The following is a 21,771-nucleotide window of genomic DNA, read 5'->3' as shown; positions in this document are numbered from 1 at the left end:
GGACGTGCCCTAAAACGACTGAGGCGCAATTCGTGGGGGATTTTTTAATGTTATTTGTACCTAAAACATAGAAGCCAGCTGTCGCAGCGATGAACTACGAGGTCTGCTGGCGTCGGTTATGCGTGAAAAGCCACAGGGTTTTTCAAACTTTCAGTAAAATAATTCGCGGGATTTTAAGCTCCTTTTTTATACTTCCAAATATCTATTTTTTAAGGACATAATACACACATTATTACAGTATTTTTACGTGGAACGGTTTCATACGCTTGCTTTTATATCCACAAAGAGTAACTAACCAGATCATAACTTATGCAGCAAATATACAGGCTAAAATGAATAGTTAATTGAAGCGAACTGCGCGAAACTACCAATTTTGAAATTTAGCATCACATTATAATTTGACAGAAAACAATATAAAAACACCTTGTTGCATATCAAGTTGGATCAGACGGAATATAAATGCTACGCTCCAAGAAGAAAATGCTCATTGAGCAAAAGAATAGCTAACTAACAACGCTTTATGGTCACAGAAAAATAAGCCATAACATGAAGTTCGTATTGTAAGGAAGACGCTCTCAACGCGTTTTCGGCAATGAAGAATTAATTAATTTATTTATTATGAATAATCAGGACGCGTTCTGACTTTTAGTTGGTATACCACATAACGATGGACGGGCCTTTATTATCTACTTGAAACAATTTAAAATTGTCGAAACAAAAAGCTTTACTTCCCTTTTTAGGGTTCCGTAGCCAAAATGGCAAAAACGGAACCCTTATAGTTTCGTCATGTCCGTCTGTCCGTCTGTCCGTCTGTCCGTCTGTCACAGCCGATTTACTCGGAAACTATAAGTACTACAGTGATGAAATTTGATGGGAATATGTGTTGTATGAACCGCTACAAAAATATGACACTAAATAGTAAAAAAAAGAATTGGGGGTGGGGCCCCCCATACATGTAACTGAGGGATGAAATTTTTTTTTTCGATGTACATACCCGTGTGGGGTATCAATGGAAAGGTCTTTTAAAATGATATAAAGTTTTCTAAAAAACATTTTTCTTAAAGTGAACGGTTTTTGAGATATCAGCTCTCAAAGTCGTAAAAAGTATGTCCCCCCCCCCTCTATTTTTATAACTACGGGGTATAAAATTCTAAAAAAAATAGAGGTGATGCATGCTAATTAACTCTTTCAACGATTTTTGGTTTGATCAAAGTATCTCTTATAGTTTTTGAGATAGGTTGATTTAACTGTAATTTATTATATTTGCTGCTACGGAACCCTTTGTGCGCGAGCCCGACTCGCACTTGGCCGGTTTTTTATTATTTTAGGTACATTACTTACATGCAATTTACAAATGACAAATAATTTGTGTTCAATATTTTATTACTAAATACTTGTATTCTTTTTGGTTTCAAGTGGGCTGAGACAGAACATAATATAACGTGTTTAGGTTAACTTTGAACTACCGCACAAACCGAGCGAGCGTGCCATGTCAGCGGCCGGCGAATGTTTGAATCGACTTTTTGTAAGCATTTAAAATAGTTTCAAGTAGCCTTTCTAGTATTAGGATAGATTACGAAGGGCCGTTTTCCTCCCCACCACTTGCTAATAGGTTATGACAAACCATTTGACACGTTTTGTCGCATATTTTCATACATTGTAACTTTAAGCGTTACAGAATATATACGGAATTTTCGAAACTGTCGGTATCATTCACCACTCCGATGGTCTGACCAATATTGTTCATTAAGTCCTATACAGGGTTAAGGAAAATTAGCGCATCACCCTTGCAAGCAGCTTTACTACATCAATCCAAACAACATTAATGTTCACGACATTTTGAATTAACAGTTTTAAAAATTTAAGGTTTTCATTATTAAATTTTTTTATTGCCTTTGAACTCGCATTACTCTACGCTGCACACTTTGCGTAGGCAAAATATTTGCGTAGAAAAAATACAGAGCAATAAATAATAATCGAGGCGGCAAATATTTTTTGTTTCATCTTTTTTGTGTTTATTAGTAAGATGTAAAAAGTTGTAGAACAAATGTTGGTGGGAATGATGTAGTGAAAGGATCCTGCAAAGGATGATGTGCTAACTTTAACCCTGTATACAGGGTGTCCCACCATCAGTATACTTAGCTTAAAGGAGGTTATAGTTTTGCATATGCTGATTACGTAAAAAATACTTATAACAATCCAGACGCATTTTTTTCTCAGACAGATGAATTCTTAAATATATGTGTAAACCCCTAACCAGCAACCCGCCCAACTTTGCCATCCGCACGTGAGCTATCGTTAAGATTGTTTTCATAGACAAAATAGTGTAAGTAAAACAAAATAGTGTAGTGTAAAATATAAATGCTAGTAAACCGATAGTGAGACACCCTGTATATGTACTGACCTGCAGGCTGGGATGCACGGCCAGCTGCAGCAGCGTGCGCACGACGCCCAGGTGCCCCTTGTTGCTGTGTGCTGTGTACTGACCTGCAGGCTGGGATGCACGGCCAGCTGCAGCAGCGTGCGCACGACGCCCAGGTGCCCCTTGTTGCTGTGTGCTGTGTACTGACCTGCAGGCTGGGATGCACGGCCAGCTGCAGCAGCGTGCGCACGACGCCCAGGTGCCCCTTGTTGCTGTGTGCTGTGTACTGACCTGCAGGCTGGGATGCACGGCCAGCTGCAGCAGCGTGCGCACGACGCCCAGGTGCCCCTTGTTGACGGCGATGTGCAGCGGCGTCTGGCGGCGGCGGTTGCGCGCGTTGAGGTCGGCGCCGGCGGCGGCCAGCGCGCGCAGGGCGGCGGGCTCGTCGCCGAACGCCGCGTGGTGCACGGCGCGGTCCCCGTCGCGGTCCTCCGCGTCCGCCTCCGCGCCCGCCTCCACCAGCCGCTGGATCACGTCCACGTGCCCGTTCTGCGCCGCCGCCTGCACACAAACATGCACTAATATTGTAATGCGACACTTTTGCATTTGTTTAGTTTTTAACTGATTTGAAAAGCAAATGTTCTGATTTTGACTGCATTTTTTGGGTATTTTTTGCAACTTGCAACTTTCAATTATTTTTTATTTGAACGGCTTGCGTGTCCCATTTAAATTTGATCTAGGCGTTCCAATTTATAATATATTCAGGTATCGGTTTTTGTCTTTACACGTCGCATCAGGATAGTTTTATTAAATATAAAGTTGAAAATAAGTACATGTGATTTTCATTACCATGGAAATTATCCTTTAACCACGTATGAGTTATCCAGTCATTCTAACTAATAATACTGATGACACCAGTGTACCTGCAGCGCGGTGTGCCCCGCGTACACGCCGTTGACGTCGGGCTGCGCGTCGGCCCGCGCCAGTATGTCCGCGCAGCGCGCCGCGTCGCCGTTGGCCGCCGCCTTCACGAGCTCCTCGTTCGCGCTGCCGTGCGACTCGAACAGCCGCTTCAGCAGCACGGATAGACGCTCACCTGTTGATAAACACAATTGATTTATTATCACTACATAGTATAAAACAAAGTCGCTTTTTCTGTCCCTATGTCCCTATGTATGCTTAAATCTTTAAAACTACGCAACGGATTTTGATGCGGTTTTTTGTAATAAATAGAGTGATTCAAGAGGAAGGTTTGAGTATATAATTTATTAGGTTTTAGACAAAGCGGGCGAAGCAGCGGGTGGAAAGCTAGTATATTATAATAATGCGATATAACTCAAATAATAATAGTTTAATAAAACTAAAAAAACACGCTTTTTATAGAAAACCGAACTAAAAAATAGAAAATTTTATCAAATTAGTGTATTGTCATCGGTCCTCAATAAATCTACAAAGTTTGAACGAAATCTGGCCGTTTAAAGTGGGTCAAAATCGCGCCCAAAGAAGTCGGTTACAAACATACAAACATACAGGTGAAGCTAATATAAAGCGTGTAAAAATTGATTGATACAAAAAAGAAAGCAACTTTTTTATTACTGGTCAGTTGGAACAAGCATCGATCTAATCTTACTAATATTAATTCGAAAGTATGTAAGAATGGATGTATAATGTATATTGTAACTCTTTCACTAAAAAACTACTGTACGGGTTTGGGTGTAACTTTATATTAATATCACATAATACATCAGAATAAACATGTGCTATAGAAAAACTTGATTTTGCCAGTCGGTTACAAATAGTATTATTATACTTATAAAATAATATGTAAAAGATTGTTTTTTCTCACCACTGAACTCACCAGGGGAGTAATACGGAAGGCTGCCATCAGATGAAACAAGCTTAGTAACTGCATTCGGATTATATGTCCAGGTCATATTACAGACTTCCACTTTAAGGTCGTTGTCGTGATATATCTGTTGCACGCGGCCTATTTTACCAAGGGTCTGTAAAGAATTGTTGACATTAAGGTATAATTCGATAATTTTAGTTCAAAATATACATTTTTCCATTTGTTAAATGAACAGAAAAAATTCGACCATTATTTCGATATCATTTTTTGCCATACCGGGAAATCACCTAGCCTCTCAACCACCCACGATTTTATTTCGAAACTTTAAAACTTTCTCATTCCTAAACATTGTCTATTCCTACTATAAAAACTTAATATTAAATTCAACAAAGATCGCGTTCCATCGATAAAATATTGTAAGGTAAAAAAAGACGCGCGTTCATTTTTTCTACCATTTGTCATTAAAACGAAAATATTCCCTAAACAAATTTCTTATTCCCTAAGAAAAATGTCAACTCACAGGCGCCATAGTTTCCGCCCATTCCCCATGGCCCCGTTGCAATGCTTTCACTCGTTCTTTATCAGAACAGACTTGAACAATATCGCCGACTGCAAACACACTACTGCCAGAAGTAGCGCCGCCGGACGTTGAAGCGCTCATATTTGCACTGCACACCTGTGAACATTTTTTATTTACAGGAGTTGTGATGTTAAAGTAAATTAACAGTAATTGTCATATATGTAACATTTTTAATATTTGGGCTAGTGAAATATTACAGTAACACATTATTGAAAAAAAAAAAGATTAAAACATGTATGTATACCAAATTCGTCGCTTTAGCTATACATTGAGCGATTCATTTTTATTATATAGAAATTTAAGTTGGACGTCTTCAAAAATTTTATGAATATAATTTTTTATGTCATTCAATCTACTGTGTCATCTACAGTGATGTGTTGTTTGTGCAATTTGTTCATTTAATTCTTTAACCACTGTCAACTGTGCATCATTAATTTACAAGCATGTTAATTCACAATTCACATCTGACTTATTAATACACAAAAATTACGGAAAATGTTAAATTACCTTTGTCAACACAGCAGGATTGAACGTCCACCGATGGCCACTTGGATAAGTAACCACAATATCATGATCCTCATCAATACCCACAACAGTGCCCGTTGTGCTCAGACATTCGAACATTGCATCTATCCACCCTCCATGGCCTAGCTGTAGCGACTGTACTATCTCCAAGTCGAGGTTTATGTTGACCTTTAATGAGAGAAATTATTGTTTTATTATATGATTTGATACATACATTGTATGTTAAATTATTATGAAGTATTGTCAGTGTAAATGCCATTATTTAATTGTTTTTTTTTAGCTTTAATTAGCTTTCACTACCCATATCATATGGCCATTAGTGAAGTCTATTTATTGGGTAGAGTGATTAATTAAGAGAAGGAGGAGCTTCCTATCATTAAGTTTTTATTTAAAAAAATACATAGTTAAAAGTTCTATAGATATTTTTATTAATATAGCAATGGGAAAGGAATTGACTTACTTTAGTAAAGGTTAATGTAATAACTTACCTGATCTCCAATTTGCAAGCCATGGGGCCCTGTGCTACCAGGTCCAAGCTCCCCCAATAGAGGCAGATGCTCTTTATAAACATTTTGACCTTTTACATCATTCACTACCTATAAACGAAAACACGAAATGTTAAATAATGTTGATTAAAAATGCTGAGTATTGAATTTAAATAATTTTACTTTCACTTTCCAAGTTACTCTTCTTTACAGAATTATGGACATTGAAATGATAACATTTCTTAAACACAATAAAATAAGGCCCCTGTGAAACATAGAACTTTTCCAAAAAATGGCATAAAAAATATAAATATTACAAATATAACATACGCTTACAAATGAATACATACTTTTAAATCTGCCATGCCTTCAAATCCAACTCTATAAAGATTCTTAGCTCCATTATCCCATATTACATAAGCAGCTGAGCGAGGGCTGGCTGCAGACCAGTCCTGCACTTCATTTACTTTTCCACGCCTGCCATTTCCACCATCCTGGTCTTCCCATTGCCAATCAACCTTATACAAAAAATTTACTTATTAATTTCATTGGTACTTCACTAATAAAAGTGAAGAGAATATTGCTTGTGGACCATTGTTTGAAATGTAAGCAAACAAATATGTTACTAATCATTATTATTCAATATATCCTTGCCATTAAAATTTAAGAACACAATAATGCACATCAATTATAAAGATGTAAAATCTCACCCCTCTAACAACTCTAGCTCCAGGAAATATTCCTCTAACAGCTTGCTTTTTACTTTTTCTCCTTGGTTCTACAAGACATCTCTCTGTTCCTGGTGCACTTATTCTATAGAATCTATGCCTCAAATTGTGCTTATCTCCATGGTAACAGACTGAGCATAAATCATAATTACTACACTCTGCACATTTCCAGCGAATACCTATAAAATTCAAATTAAATTAATTAAAAAAAAAAACAAAGGATAACACATAGCATTCCAAAATTTTACACATGTAATATATTTATCATATAATTATTACTGTAATGTAGTAATGATTTATAGGCAACATTTTAAATTAACTTTAAAATACAAATTATATAACTGGAATAAATATCCAACTATTGGAGAAAATCTTATTTGAAATAAAATAACATTTACCAAATATAGGTTGTTGGCGGCATGTATCACACATGGTACCGTCGTGTTTTACCCCTGTGGGTGCACTGTCCAGAATACGCAGGTCGTATGCTCCTGAACATCGATAGTTTGCAGCGGTTCCATTATCCCAAACTACTACCACTTCTTCCGGAGATTCAAAATTGCGTACCGTGCCTACGTGTCCTTCACCTCCATCCTAAAAAAAACGAAATTTTAGAGGAAATATTAAGGATCTAAATGTTCATTGCATACTTTAAAAAATATAATGATAAAATATCATAGAAATAACTAAAAAATATACTCTACCTGTTTGCCCCATTTCCAATCAGGTCCTCGTATTACACGAGCTCCTACCCCTTCCATCATAAATCTAGTCGCTCTTGACGATGTTGTAGCTCCTGCCACATTTGATTCCATTTTCAGGAAATGACTAATATAATAATATTTAGGCAAACGACATAAAAGCAAACTTTAATCGTATACACAATATTGAGAATTAGCATTGGCATTTGGCATTTGTAAACTAAAACTGACGTTACAATTTGACATTACAATTGTTTGACAGATGACATTTAAATTTCATAGATAACATTTTTTTATTTTTACTTATTTATGTACCACAGAGGGAGAATGTTTAGAACAATAATGTTGCACATTACCCGTGTTTTCCAATTACAGCACTAGAGCGCATTATGCGGCATAATGCTTAACGTTGAATGTTCCAACTCAGCATAATTCGGCATTGTGCGCCACTGAGTCGCATTATGCTCTGTAATTGGAAAACAGCCTATGATGATTCATGATGAATTAGTTATTGGAAATATACCGATATATTTCATTCATCATACAGTCTAACGTGCATCCCACACTTTCATCCGCGTAAACGTTTTTCCTTTGAATCCTCATGTAATCATGTTCCTTATCCTTTTGAAAAATCAAAATAAAACGTAGCCCTATATCAGGAAAAGTCCCTTCAAAGTAGTTTAAGCCGTTCCAGAGATAAGCCGGAACAAATAGTATAATATATCCTTTTAGTATTAAATGGTTATTTTAATATTACAAACAGACAATCCAATTTTATGATTGGTATAGATTAGGTCTTCCCTGTCTTGTTATTTAGATTTCTATGGTCTTCCCTGTGGTCCCTGTGGTCTTCCTACAGGTCTTCCATTATTAGGTATTCTGTGAAATCTACAACATTTTTGGAGGCATTATTTGTAGGCTTTGTAGGATTGTGGTATTTTGAAGTATATTGACATTAGACATCTGATTTTGACGTTCCAGAGTCCAGACAATAATCATTTTGATTTTTTGTTGCGACCTTCAAGTTATTGTAATCAGTTCATAATTCTATGATTGTTACATTTTTTCGCAATGATTAATTAAAAATAGTTCATACTATAATTTAAATTTGTTCAAATAAACATAAAAGCTAAATTAAAAAATGTCTCATAACAGAAATAAGTACGAAAAAGCTAGAAGACGATTAGCTGCTGTTACTTTTCTTTCTAACATTTCCCTCGATGGCTCATTTAAGGATACTGAGCTCTGCCAGATGTTAGACAAGTCGTCTAAAACTGATAAATGTGATTCTGCTTCTAAGGTAAAGAATGTTGCGAATCATAATGAAAAAGATGTTACGCGCCACAAAATCCGCAGTGGGACCAAAATGCCGCAATGCAGCCCTTTGCATAGAATGGGAAGTGATAACCATTCATTGAATTCAGATTCAGAGTTCGCACACATGACCCCCGTAAAGAATGCTTGTAATAATTCGTTTAGAGAAAGGTATGTGATGTTAATGAGTGGATAGGCCTTAAATATTGTAACATAGGTAACAATGTTTTATTTATAGGTGTTCTTCTGGAAATGCTGAGTTGTATAAGGATAGGCACCCATCACTTCGCATCCGGAAAACTTGCACACAAGAAGAGAAAAGTAGTGCAGAAAGTTTGAATTTTGGTAACATTTTTATACAGTGTAAATATATGTTTTATTAATCATTCAAAAATTTAACTGCAAATCAAAATAATTTACAATAATATTCTTTTATTATTGTTTATTATTTTAGGTCGTCTTAGAACCAGTAGCACTTGTATTCCAGAAAATCAAACTTATACCAAGGAGTTCAAGCTGTTTCGTGGGTCCAAGGGAGTATCATTTAAAGACGAAAGACTTGCATTTACACCTTCACAAGGAGTTCCATGTGCTATATTCAGCACAATACCTTATTCAAAGACTACTAGATGTGCTAGGTATTTTTTTTAATTATTTATATCAACTTCTCAGCCATTTAATGTGTGTAATGCAATTTAAACAATAATTTTTATTACAGATCTGACTTGAGGAAAGATGGAGTCAGACGAAGAAATACATCTGGCCCAAGACCACTTTCTGCTATAACTGACAATGGTGTGGATCCATTTGACTTACTAGGGTTGGAACGTGAGGAACATGGACAAGATATATCATATTCCAAACTCTTGGTACCTTCAAGAATATGCACAAGGGAACAGTATAGGAAAATGTATGAAGCCGATTTTACTGATAAGGCCTCATGGAAAGTACTCAATCGGCACCCTCATGTAATAGCTAGGTAAAACTGAATTTATTTGCCAGATCATTGGGCATGCTATAACGTCAATGTTTATATGTTATCCTGGTATATCTTTTCATATTCATGCATATTGTATTCATTTTCATGTTCTCATATACATGTGGTTGAATATAAAATTCATTCTACTGTCTTAGATTATTGATGTTTGGTATATAATTTCTAAAATATAATTTTCACTAAACAAAAATGAGGTAAATATTTTACAAACACAACACATATGTTTTAAGATAGTATAATGCATTGGTGTATTCTTAATTTTTGGAACATATTGATGTGAAATGCATTTTTTGTTATATTCTTTACTATGTTGTGATAATAGTAAATTATTAACTTTAAAATGTGAGTGCATATTAATAAATATCACTCAGTAGAGAGTATAGCAATCTATTCTTCATATTTTCTATGTTTTACTTTTGAACATCTGACTTGTTTGTTGATTGTCTCGACTCCGTCACATTCCATCTCATATCATTTCTATCATATTTAAATTTCAGGACTAAGTTATTGACGAGGCACAAGGATAAACAATGGTAAAAACAAATAAATTATGCTAATATTCACACTTTTCATTTTAATATGGGTAGTTAGGGTAAATAATAATGTAGGAATATTGTATCATAAATCATAGCATAATGTAAATAGTTTAATATGTTTTATTATTTGATTAACATTAACAATTAAGATAAGATTCTCATTTGCTGTTGACCAATATGATCATTCAACAATCTTTGTTTGGGCTTTGTTACAAAAATCGATTTTTAGCTCATCATTGAGTGTAATAAAAAAATTAAAGTCAGACACAGTTATCATTATTCCTAAATTTTTTTTTGCTAATGAGTAATGAATAATTTTATATTTATATACAAATTTTTGGTTAAGATTTTACTGCTCTCTTTATGGTTTAACACTTTTATTGAGAACTAGACTAAATTACCCTAATAACGATGTATTTTTGTAGTTTTATTTATTTTCATTACAAGTAACCAATAAAACAAAAATCAACTAAAATATCACAGTAATTATCATATGATATGAATATGGGTATTCTCATTTTATTCTTAGTCAAGTCCAAATGACTTGTTAGATTTGATGAAGGTATTTTTATTTCCCTATTTACTTTTTACAATTCATTTTATTATGACGCACTGCGCAAGCTACGCACATTAGAAAAAATTAAAAAAAATCTGCAATTCAACTTTTTTACAATACTGAGGCAAGGTTATAAAAATTAAAAACATAATATAACAAATGAGCAACATTTCAATTTCTTCACTTAACTATTTTATCTGGCTCTTGGTGGCATGGCTGTTTTGCATGCACTTTTAAATGGTCATTTTTTCACCCCTTTCTGCGGTTTAGTTATTTTTAAGTAGCTTATTGCATGCACTTTAAGTATTGATTAGAAATAGTGCCACGCTTGTAAGTGAGGGAATACTGCAAAATTTTTTGGCAATATTCTTTTAATTACATCTTATTTTTTGTAATAAATTCATGTTTTATTATTTTAGGTGTTTTTCTTATGAATCGGCTCAAAGGAGCACAATAGCGTCATCTCCTCCACATTCGTCGATTGAAAACAAAACTTTCGATTGGGATGAAGAGGCACTTTTAGCACAAAAATATGGAAGTGCAAAGGTTAAAGTAAAAGAAAAAGTATCTTTTTATTCTTTTTATCTCCTCTTAGATTTCCAGTTATACCTTAGTTACTTAATAAAAATAAATTATTAATATTCTGGGAAATACTTTTTCGTTTATTTCCGCATATTCTGCTATTGAAGCCGATAGAATAAAAATAAATACAATCATCAAGATAGATTTCGATTTTACAGGCTGTGCATTACTGTCCGAATGTGCTTGACGATCCTGAATTAATAGCGGGGAAGCACAGGACTCTGCTCACGTTCACATCTTATATGACGTCAATAATTGATTACGTCAGACCTCAGGACTTGAAGAAAGAACTAAATGACAAATTCAGGGAAAAATTCCCGCACATCAAGTTGACCCTTAGCAAATTGAGGAGGTACCTAGATGTATTTTAAATATTTTATAAAGAATAACAAATAACAGTAACATTAAACAATTCATTTTATCCGACCAAACATACATTTGATTGCTTTTTTTTGAGCATGACAAATTTTGTGAGGGTAAATCACAATTTTTTTTTATCTACAAAGATAAAAAAAATTGTGATTTACAAAACATACGATAACAGACAACAGTAAATAATAATTTACTGTTGTCTGTTATCGATATACATTTTCAACGTGTCATTTAATTTTATTCTAGAGTGGGTTTGTACAGTAGGAAACTATATTATTTTCACTTTGTGTTAACTGTTTTTTTTATTTTGCAGCATCAAGAAAGAGATGAGAAAGATAGCGAAACATGACAGTGGTGGAATCGATTTGCTTTCCGTCGCCCAAGCATACGTTTATTTCGAAAAGTTGATATTAGCTAATCTAATAAATAAGGACAATAGGAAATTGTGCGCTGGCGCCTGTTTGTTGTTGTCGGCCAAACTTAACGACGTTAAGGGTGAAATGCTCAAAGCGCTAATAGAGGTAAGCTTACATTAATTATAGAGTTTCTTTATATAATATAAGTATAGTAAAAATAAAAGTTATAAAAAAATATTACAAACATATTCATAAATTTTGGCATTCGATATTGAAATTCTTGCTTTAAATTATCACTTCTTAATCCACTCTTTGTTCATGAATTATTGAGTGTCCTTTTAAGATATAGGTACAATGTACTTACACATTTAAATCAATAGTGGCATTTACAAAAAAAAAAACAACCAAAATATTTCAACATTATTTATTCCAGCGTATCGAAACAACATTCAGAGTGAACAGAAAAGACCTAATGAAGTTCGAGTTTGCGGTGCTAGTGGCGCTCGAGTTCGGTCTCCACGTGCCCCCGTACGAGGTGTTCCCGCACTACCAGCGGCTGTTGCACGACTCGTGACCTTGGCGCCGGCTGGCCTGCGAGCCCTGTCTGCGCACGTGCCACCGCAGGCGAGCCAGTATTGTAGACAACTTGCGGGCCAACGCTTGGATATAGAATATAGATGATTAGTATAGATGAAGATATGAAGATAACAGTTGGGTTAGGGAATCTCCAAAAACAAGCAAAACGCCAGATATGCCAGAAAGAATTATTTTAATTATTGGAAACATGATACATCTCACGATAGTTACTTTGACGTTTAATGTCTGCGTTAGTGTGTCATTTCTGAAGATCAAATGTTGTTGTTGGTAAACTATCTACATCATTTTATTTTTAATATCATTGCGTCTTTCTATGAGCTCTATAGCAAAAAGATGTGTGATTTTTATCAATATAATAGAGAAGCAATTACTAATTGATATTTTCTTCTTTAGATTGAGCATGTTTAACATGTTTAGTGTTATATGTAATTTTTAAGACAGTGTCATTGTGTAGCCAGTTACAAATAATGTAGCAGCACTATCTATCTATAGTAAAATATACAGGGTGTCCCAAAAGTAGTGATGAACGGAAGCTGGGAGGTAGAGGACCTGGAGGGCTATCCGAATCACCCCCATGTATGTTATGCAATTTTTTGTATTTTCGGAGTTATGACGTTTTTTTCAATTTTTCACCTATCGCCGAGTACGATGATATTTTCACTCATGGTGACGTCAATTATTGCGCTAGTTGCTTGATTTTTTTTTGTGTGCTAAGCTGAAAGATAGGCCAATTCAGTATGGTAACATTTACTATCGTTACATCTTTGAATGGAATAAAAAAAAAGAAATGCCAAGAAAGATAAAATTACCCAGTATGTTCACCACTTCAAGGGCCCGTAAAAAAAACCGTTCATCACTACTTTTTGGGACACCCTGTATTTAGTTCCACTTCTATTAGAATTTGTCTCAAAGTTTTAAACGAAATTTTACGTAAGTAGGTAGCATAATGTTGAATTCACATGTCTTTTAATGTAGTAATGGAGATAATTCCGAATTCTATTATGGAGAACTAGAAAGACCCATCGGCTAATATTCACAAATATTTCTGATAACTTTACAGGGAAATAGTAAGTCGCTAGTACACCTCGAGGTGCGTTTCTAGACCTAATTAGTAATTATGAAATACTTTTTTAAGATATCTAGTATCTTGCTCAGCTAAAAACGAGGCCAAAGAAAATTAACGTATTAAATTATTGTACTTTATTGATTAGATTATATTGTCCTATTAAATTAATTGATTATCGTTTGATTAATTGCTTTGCTTTTATCTCTAATCTTAATTGTATTGATGCTACGAGTATGATTTATGTTTGTATCTAAAATATTGTGTGATTTTATTTACGTTTATTAACGTAACGTATTTTATTAACATGTAATTTGTGCTATTGTTAAGAATAAGAAATGAAAATATAGATAAATCATTCATGTAGTGAATAACTGTACAGAGTTAAATGCACAATGATGTATCTATAGACGTATTTTTAGGAAAAGTATGATCATATGCACAATTTATGTAAATTTATAATCGTAATTATTGTATTATAATTTATAGTCCATACGTTACAAACTACGAATTATTATACATATAATTGTCTATAGTATGATATATACTTACATTTAATGTTGTTCTGTGATGAGTCAGCTTTGGTAAATAAGTATAAAATCGAGAATATAATATTGTTGTCTCTTAATGTATTAATAAATTTATTCAGGCGACAGAGTAAGTAACATTCCCATCAGCATCGCCGTGGAAGTGATGTCCATATTTAAGTATTTTCTCCTTTTTTCAACTGAATTTAAATTTATCCAACTCAAACTGCATTTCCTACCGTAAATTATCATAAGAAAAGTGCCCAGAATTGTTATGCTTTAATGTCAAATTGTTAACATTGTTGTAAGGGTTTTAAAAATACAGGTGTGTTTTAGGTGTATCTATGGACAAGGGTTCTAAGAAATGGTACTTGAGTATAATTTTAGGTACTAACTGTAACTTTTAACTCTCATTGAGATGGTTCTTTCTTTGTTTGAGTTTATTAAAACCAACTAGGATACGAGTAAGAAGAAGATAATGTTTTTTTTTTATTATTTATTTATACAATCCTATTGTTATTTATTTTTTAAGTTTCTTGCCATTATTTGTTCTTATTTAATTACTTAGCAGTTGATATGTTAAATACGATCCAAGATCCAAGTATTATTACATTATGTACCTCTGTAACATACCCTACTCCACGTTTATATAAATTGTAGACACTAAGACAGAATTTATTATGTATTTTCTCTGCATTATCTAAAGTTCATTGGGATAATTATTATTATTCAAGTCTGTGATCGGTGATAAGCGGAACAAAAGAAGAGTTCCTTGGATTCAAAATATTGATAGAGTAAGTAGAAGAGATATTGTTTTTAATTCTTATTTATGACTATGAAATAACGTCTTTCTTATAAACAGTGCATTCTTGTTAACTTCCAAAAAACATTTACGAGAACCCTTACACGCAATCACGGGTCACCTCTAACTAAAATAAAAAAATATTGTTTCATGTTAACAATAATATGTAATTTGTGTTAAAATTTAAAAACAACACTATTACAAGTTGTAATAGTGTTGTTTTAAATTTTTTATCCCAATGTTAAAGTTAAGAAATTATTCATTCATATTGTATTACACAGCTCAACAAAAAAACAATTTTTTTTTGTTGCCCTGGATATTTCTACAGATTTATATATTTCAAGTACCCAGTTTGCAGATGTAATCATTAAAATTATTTAATTGGCTCTAGTTTTTTTTTAATTTGGATTTTCATATATTACAATTTCTTACGGCCCTTCAGAATACGGGTTACTAACAAGTGTTTATTTTTTTTGGTGAATTACGTTTTCTGCACATTTATTCGCTCAGACATAACCCTTTTCTATAAAACTGACTGTAGAATATCAGAATAATAAATGGTTTCTGTAAAAAAATCATTTTTATGAACAACAATGTTCGGTTTGTATTGAGTTGAAGAAACCCAGTAGCACTTGGTCAGCAAAGTGGATAGGTATACGAAATTCCCTTGATGTTTTTATTAATAGAATTAGACAAAGCAAATTCATTAGGAATAATTAATAAATATGAGAATTTAGGCCTTTGAGGGAATCTAGAAGTATAAGAAGAATAAAAGGCGGCCCTGCAGGACGGGCGTGTCGAAAATTGATAAAAGATGAAAATTTAACAAAATTTTATAACTGATGCTGAATGTAAATTATGGAAAGATATAGTATTGGTTATTTAAGGTAAATTTAAAACACCAAATTATAAAGAAATTGCACAACAGTTGTTAAAAAACTTCATTGTTTTATGAGCAAATACGAACATAAAGCTACACTTTCTCCACAGTCTCCTGGATAGATATCCAGTAAATCTGCGAAATTTCTGTGAGAAACAGGAAGAACGCATCGAAAAAGAAGTAAAAATTATGGAATAAAGGTATCAGGGTATATGGGATCGTCACATGATGGCAGATTACTGATGGTCCATAACAAAACTATTGTCCCAAAATTAACTAAGAAGAGAAGCTTATAAAATCTATTTCCTTGTACTATTTCATAAGTTTTAATGATTTTTCTCTATGTTTATATCCATTTGAATTAATTAAATACTAAAATAAAACAATAAGTAAAACTTTGTAATAAATAAATGATGTTAAAAAAAATATATCATCTATTTCATGCTGCGTTTTAGAGTCTAATAAGAAAATTAGGATTAAAAAAAAACTAGAGCCAATCTACCAAAACCATTAATAGTTTTATATATAATATGCATTAAATTATTGGAAACCACTTTCACATCCAGGGCAACAAAATCATTGTTGACCAGTGTTATACTGTAACATAGAAAACAAATGTTCTCTTGTTATTAATCCAAAGTTTAAATGAGCTATGTATGTATATAGTTACTTAATAAATATTTTTTCAAAATAATGTTTTTTTTTACCAATTTCCTTGCCATAATGTAGATTGACCGCAATCCTATTGAAGCGTTTACTTAAAATTCTATAATTTCATAATATTACATAAAAACTGTACCAGACAGTTACAAGTAAACTAGTTTTGATACTACATTCCTGGGTAATTTGGATTTAGCACAATATGCTAGTTACTTCAGTCATAATAAGCCTAGTTGTACAGCAAACGTATGACTTAACCGTTCTTAAGTAATCGCTAATACTGTGTAAATTAAATAATACATTATATGGTTTACAGTTTACACAGTTTAAAGATTTTAACATTTTATTGACAATTATTCGTTGTTCGAAAAACGTAATGGACTCTAAGGTAATGTACCTACCTACGTTTTTTTATTTACTAGGTACTCATGTTCTAAAATCTAAAATGGGTAACTCCGATCGTCCTGATGAACATTTCTGCTATTTCATGCAGAAATGGGGACAAATCTAAAATCAGTGATCGCAAAATCTAGCCATTGGTCCTTGAATTAAAAATTAAACATGCATATAGATTTCCCTTGAAATATGTTTAAGAAATAGCAAATCCGTTCATTTGATATAAACAATTTCGATACAAGTTTATCATATTATTTAGTTAATTGTGTTTCATTATTTGCTTACAAGAAAATTGTACCAAATAGATTTGACGATTTTTATCTTAGATTTTTATATTCTTTTATTGATTTTAGACTCTGTTAATCTGCACTGTGATGGGATGTCTGACTTCATGCTTAAGAGGAGAAACAGGTGGTGAAAGTCAATCTCTACAGAGAATACCCGTAGAAAGTTTCAGTGGCACGACAAATGACGGGCATCAAGACAGTCCTTCGTCACCGTGGAAATATTGGCCTTGGAAATTTTGGAAATGGGGTTAAAATTTTCAGAATCACTTGTTTTAGTAGATTTTATTTTTAAGTGCGTATAATAAACTGCAATTTTTTCAATAGGTCGTTCTGTGTTAAACGAGGGTTTAACACATACTTCTGATTTAATGCAGAGTGCATCTAGAAGACCTTACTATCATAATTTACATTCTGAACGGAAATTGAAGAGAAAGATTAAATTTCTTGTGAAAATACAAAATTATGACAAATAAATTATGTTCGTTTCAATTCTATACCGGTTAGTTATAGGATTACCAATTAACGCTATGCATTATAGCATAATGCCGTTTTCACGCCTAAAATGGAATCTGGATAAAATTTTCTTATCTGCTTAAATTTGTCTCATTTATTTCCATCGATCTAATCGATACAAGCTTAAAAGTGATACAAGATTGAAGTGGTTTGAATCTAGAACGCCTATCATGCGATGGGTGAAAAGAAAAATGCACGCATGTGAAAATTTGTAATTAATATTTATGAAGCAGATTTCAAACAGTATTAATAAATATAGAACATTACGGTGTTGTACCTACTACCTAGTAGGTATTTGTTTTTTTATTCGTCATGAGAATACATATTGCATGTTTTCTTTAAAATATTGGAAACATTTTCTTGAAGGTACCTACGAACATTAGGTCATTGAGAGTTAGGTAGTAAAACTGTAGATAAAAAGTTCAATTCTGTATTCTGTGTTCTTATCCAATACAGTATACCAGAAAAATACTTAGGCTTAATAAGAACACTCTTGGAATAGGTAGGTATTTTGTGTATATGAGTGGCAGTCAATTTTCCGACTCACGTAAAGTGCTGGTCGCTGGACAGACTATGATGAAAATTTTTCTGTTGTACATAACTGTATAAGTTGTCATTCCTTGACAACGTAGAGGCTAACTTTATATTATTTATTTAGAAAACAATAGTAACTACTGAGAGTAGATAATAAGTAGGTATACCAAAACGTACATATACTACTTACTCCTTTTATAACTATGCAGATAACAAAGTTTTTGGTACTTTGTCAATTTGACATGTAATCATTTAACATATTTTATTTTAATCAAGACATTAATCGAGTTCAAATTGATTTAAAGCAATATAAAATATGTACTACGTTGATTCCCAACGGACCATTACAAGACGCGAGAGCTCTTTAATACTTGGTAAACACAATAAAGATGAAAAAATCGATTACGAAGCATTTTCAACTGCTCGCGGACCATCCACTGTGCGTCTCGTAAGCGATTCTGGAGCTTCTATAGAAGCCCGACAGAAGGGCTCGGTTCAAAAAGAGCTCGTCACTATGTTATTTGAATCAATGCTTGATCACATAGTGGATTCTTGGGAAGTTATAGAAACCAGGAAAGTCGAGGAAGTTCCTACTGATTTTCCACGGACAGCTAGCGAGTTGACTTTTGGAAGCAAGAAGAAAAAGTCAATAGGTATAGGACCCATAAAGTCTTTTTAGTTTGAGCTACTCTTGGAGTAAATATAGAAAAATAGTATAAACGTATTATTTTTTTTAATCAATATCTAATGTAGTCACTTGCATCATAAAATGTATAAACTTTACAGTTAAATCAAGTAAAAATAAGAAAAGTCAATCGAAAATGGAGTTCTACGACAATGCACAGGTAGGTCACTTATAAAGTAACATAGACTAACGAATCTGCTAACAATGATACTATATGTTCTGTGAATATGGTGCTGCTAATTTATTTTTTAACTGTTTAGACTGATTTGTCAATCCAACAATGTTGGTGGGCATCTCCAGATGAAAGAGCCATCATACGGTTCCGCAATGGAAATATTTATGAAGGCGATATATCTATGAAGTGTATGCATGGGGAAGGGCGTTTCCAGTGGGCTGATGGAACAGTTTATTTAGTAGATAAGAATACACCTTACTACTTTGCTCTACCTATCTTATTCGAATATCTCACTTGAATTCATATTTTTTAGTTTTTATATGTAGATACGTACCAATAATACCAACGTACAATATGTAAACGTACTTCTCTATTTTTTATAGGGTCAATTCAAAGATAACGAAATAAATGGTAAAGGTATCATTCAGTGGAAAGATGATACATGGTATGAAGGTGATTTTGTTGGAAACATTCGTCACGGTAGAGGCCTCTACGTCGATTCCCGTAAACAACTTTCGTACTCAGGAGGCTGGCACTGTGGAACTAAGCACGGTCTCGGAGCAATATATTTTTCCGGAACTTTTAAAAATTCCTATACCGGAGAATGGGTCCACGTTAGTTTTTCTTTAAAAATTTTAAACAAATCAATTATTTATTAGTAGGTTATAAATTTTAAAATTAATAAGTAGGTTATAAATTTTGAATTCAGAATGTACGGCATGGTTTTGGGTCCCGTGAATATTGTGCTTTGAGTGGCTATAAAGGCGATTGGGATTATTACGTAAGAGATGGAAAAGGATTGATGATATGGCCAAATCACGATGTTAGTGGAAATTGGAAAGCTATTTGACTTGATTATTAGATTTGAGATTCGTTTTAAAATTGTCTTTATAGTTTTACAGGGGTGAATGGAAAAATGGTGTAATGTCTGGATATGGAATTTATATTTGGGATTCTTATTTTAACAATTCCATGTCATTGCCTTCCATTATTGCTTATAGAGGCAATTGGGAGAGAGGTCGACGTCATGGATATGGTGCCTTAAACCTAGGTTTCGGTTTAGGGTCATATTATAAGGGAGAGTTTAAGAATAATAATAAACACGGTGCGGGGAAATTTATAACGAATAGTGGATTAATACTTCAGCATAAAAATTTGTTTATTGATGATAACTTTGGACCACTATCTGATAACAATGAATGCAATAATTTATCCATGGATTATAAAAGGACCCAATCTCCAGAACCCTATCAATTTGATATTTGTGATCAATATATTGGATTATTTTATCACATTGAACAAGCCATTAAAAATCTTGTTAAGGACCAAGAAACAAGAGATGCTATTATAAATGAATATTTGGAAAACAACAAAACAGTAGATTACACTTCAGTTCAGAAAAATGACCGACAAACTGAATGTGATAATTTTAATTTTGTTGATTTTCTAAAGTTTGAAGAAAATTCCTTGCGAAAATCTCTACAGTGTTATGAAATACAACTGAAACGTATATATTACCAATATGCAACTATTTGTAACGATGAAGAAATACACCACACGCCAATTCTTATACGTTTATATTTATGGCAATTATATTATGATTGTAACATTCACGAGAAAGGACTTACTCTTGTAGAAATAGATAGAATGTTCCATGCTAACCCCGAATGGTTAGCAAGATCACCACACAATCCATTTGAAAAAATATACTTTTGGCAATTTCTACACTGCCTCATTTCGATAGCTAATAAGCTTTACGCTAAACATCAATTGCCTGAAAAAAAGCCTGATACTATTTTAGCCGGAGCATTTAGAGTTTTTATGGAAAATGACGTTTTACCAGGAGTTGGCCGTAAAAAAGGTACCTATTAATAATTCTGACTTCCTCACATTTAGTTCACATAATTACGGTTTAAACTTACTGGTCATTTAAAATAATGATTATAGGTCGTTTAACAAGTGGATATGGATCATTCGTACCGCTTAAAGGAGTATATAATTTATATAGATATTTAGGAGAGCCTTGCACTGTAAGAGACTTTCTATGTGGTATGCGACGACCACCACATTACACAGATATTCCACAACCAGTTTTAAAGGAAGAAGAAGTTTTACTCGGGCGAAATGCTTTTGTTTTTGGTGATGAAATAACTTTTATTGCAGGTAACTAATTTCATGAAATGTGCGATATAGGTATTATAGGTAAAGGATTAGGTAAAACTAGTATGCATTTAAAACGTTATATCTCCCAACGTTATGATTTATTTCTTATTCACATTTAATATTTTTAAATAATGATTGATAGGCGTGATGTTTTTTTTTAAATTGTGTATTTAAGTTATATACCTATTAGTAATATACCTAATTATTTTTTTTTTTTAATTTCAGATAATCAAGAGATAGATGATTATTTCGAAATGACTGACTTAAAATTGTTTAACATCAGCAATCTTTCCAGTAAGACTGTAATATCATACTTCTCCCTTATCTTTCCTCAAATCATAGAAAAGGATAAAATAATGACTCTAAATATAGAGCTGACTTTCTTTGAATTTTTCGAAGTATTCATTGCATGTGTTGAAGAAAGCATTCGCTTGAGTGAGGAAGAGATAAATAATCGAGAGCGATCTTCGAATATTACACCTGATGAAAACAATACCAAAATAAAGTAAATAAATTCGTTTTTAAATTATTAAAATGTTGTTTCTT

The 21,771-nt window shown here is 33.2% G+C and overlaps 4 protein-coding genes across 11 annotated transcripts in view; 3 read left to right on the top strand and 1 right to left on the bottom strand.

Annotated features, from left to right (window-relative positions):
- The window catches only part of mib1 (E3 ubiquitin-protein ligase mind bomb 1), a 133,597-nt gene extending 126,142 nt beyond the window's left edge, over window positions 1–7,455 (bottom strand). The window contains exons 1-10 of one of the 2 annotated variants that reach the window (XM_089704095.1): window positions 7,234–7,455; window positions 6,928–7,123; window positions 6,512–6,708; window positions 6,152–6,319; window positions 5,805–5,912; window positions 5,299–5,484; window positions 4,732–4,887; window positions 4,209–4,365; window positions 3,286–3,458; window positions 2,654–2,923 (exon numbers count right to left, since the gene is read on the bottom strand). In XM_089704095.1, the coding sequence (XP_089560221.1) occupies window positions 2,654–2,923; window positions 3,286–3,458; window positions 4,209–4,365; window positions 4,732–4,887; window positions 5,299–5,484; window positions 5,805–5,912; window positions 6,152–6,319; window positions 6,512–6,708; window positions 6,928–7,123; window positions 7,234–7,344 (1,722 nt within the window). In that variant the 5' untranslated portion in view covers window positions 7,345–7,455. The remainder of the gene's footprint in view (window positions 1–2,653; window positions 2,924–3,285; window positions 3,459–4,208; window positions 4,366–4,731; window positions 4,888–5,298; window positions 5,485–5,804; window positions 5,913–6,151; window positions 6,320–6,511; window positions 6,709–6,927; window positions 7,124–7,233) is intronic. The other variant, XM_089704100.1, reaches the window with a different exon arrangement.
- Window positions 7,456–8,238: 783 nt separating this feature from the next.
- On the top strand, window positions 8,239–16,472 carry LOC149490415 (CDK5 and ABL1 enzyme substrate 2). 6 transcript variants are annotated; one of them, XM_089704319.1, is made up of 9 exons: window positions 8,239–8,715; window positions 8,783–8,889; window positions 9,032–9,182; window positions 9,263–9,523; window positions 10,039–10,074; window positions 11,053–11,185; window positions 11,374–11,567; window positions 11,901–12,108; window positions 12,377–16,472. In XM_089704319.1, exons 1-9 carry the CDS (start codon window positions 8,372–8,374, stop codon window positions 12,515–12,517), a joined length of 1,575 nt encoding a protein of 524 aa, XP_089560445.1. In that variant the 5' UTR covers window positions 8,239–8,371; the 3' UTR covers window positions 12,518–16,472. The 6 variants fall into 6 exon arrangements, with proteins under 6 accessions (XP_089560445.1, XP_089560418.1, XP_089560409.1 ...); XM_089704292.1 differs by having other exon boundaries at window positions 8,999–9,182; XM_089704283.1 differs by having other exon boundaries at window positions 8,783–8,907; window positions 8,999–9,182; window positions 11,053–11,179.
- Window positions 16,473–16,690: 218 nt separating this feature from the next.
- On the top strand, window positions 16,691–17,629 carry LOC149490414 (uncharacterized). The gene is made up of 3 exons (XM_089704492.1): window positions 16,691–16,860; window positions 17,222–17,402; window positions 17,480–17,629. Exons 1-3 carry the CDS (start codon window positions 16,849–16,851, stop codon window positions 17,626–17,628), a joined length of 342 nt encoding a protein of 113 aa, XP_089560618.1. The 5' UTR covers window positions 16,691–16,848; the 3' UTR covers window position 17,629.
- LOC149490413 (uncharacterized) lies at window positions 17,630–21,760 on the top strand. 2 transcript variants are annotated; one of them, XM_089704230.1, is made up of 8 exons: window positions 17,630–18,855; window positions 18,989–19,047; window positions 19,148–19,300; window positions 19,446–19,676; window positions 19,772–19,885; window positions 19,957–20,923; window positions 21,010–21,225; window positions 21,451–21,760. In XM_089704230.1, exons 1-8 carry the CDS (start codon window positions 18,519–18,521, stop codon window positions 21,732–21,734), a joined length of 2,361 nt encoding a protein of 786 aa, XP_089560356.1. In that variant the 5' UTR covers window positions 17,630–18,518; the 3' UTR covers window positions 21,735–21,760. The 2 variants fall into 2 exon arrangements, with proteins under 2 accessions (XP_089560356.1, XP_089560351.1); XM_089704225.1 differs by lacking the exon at window positions 19,148–19,300.
- The last annotated feature ends 11 nt before the right edge of the window (window positions 21,761–21,771 follow it).

Source organism: Colias philodice, chromosome 2 (genome assembly GCF_061535455.1).
Source record: "Colias philodice isolate Cphi_HAF_F1 chromosome 2, ilColPhil1 Martin Lab GWU primary, whole genome shotgun sequence".
In the NCBI taxonomy this organism is placed as follows: Eukaryota; Metazoa; Arthropoda; class Insecta; order Lepidoptera; family Pieridae; genus Colias; species Colias philodice.
The sequence above is the reverse complement of the archived record's forward strand: the minus strand, read 5'-3'. Positions and strand labels throughout refer to the sequence as shown.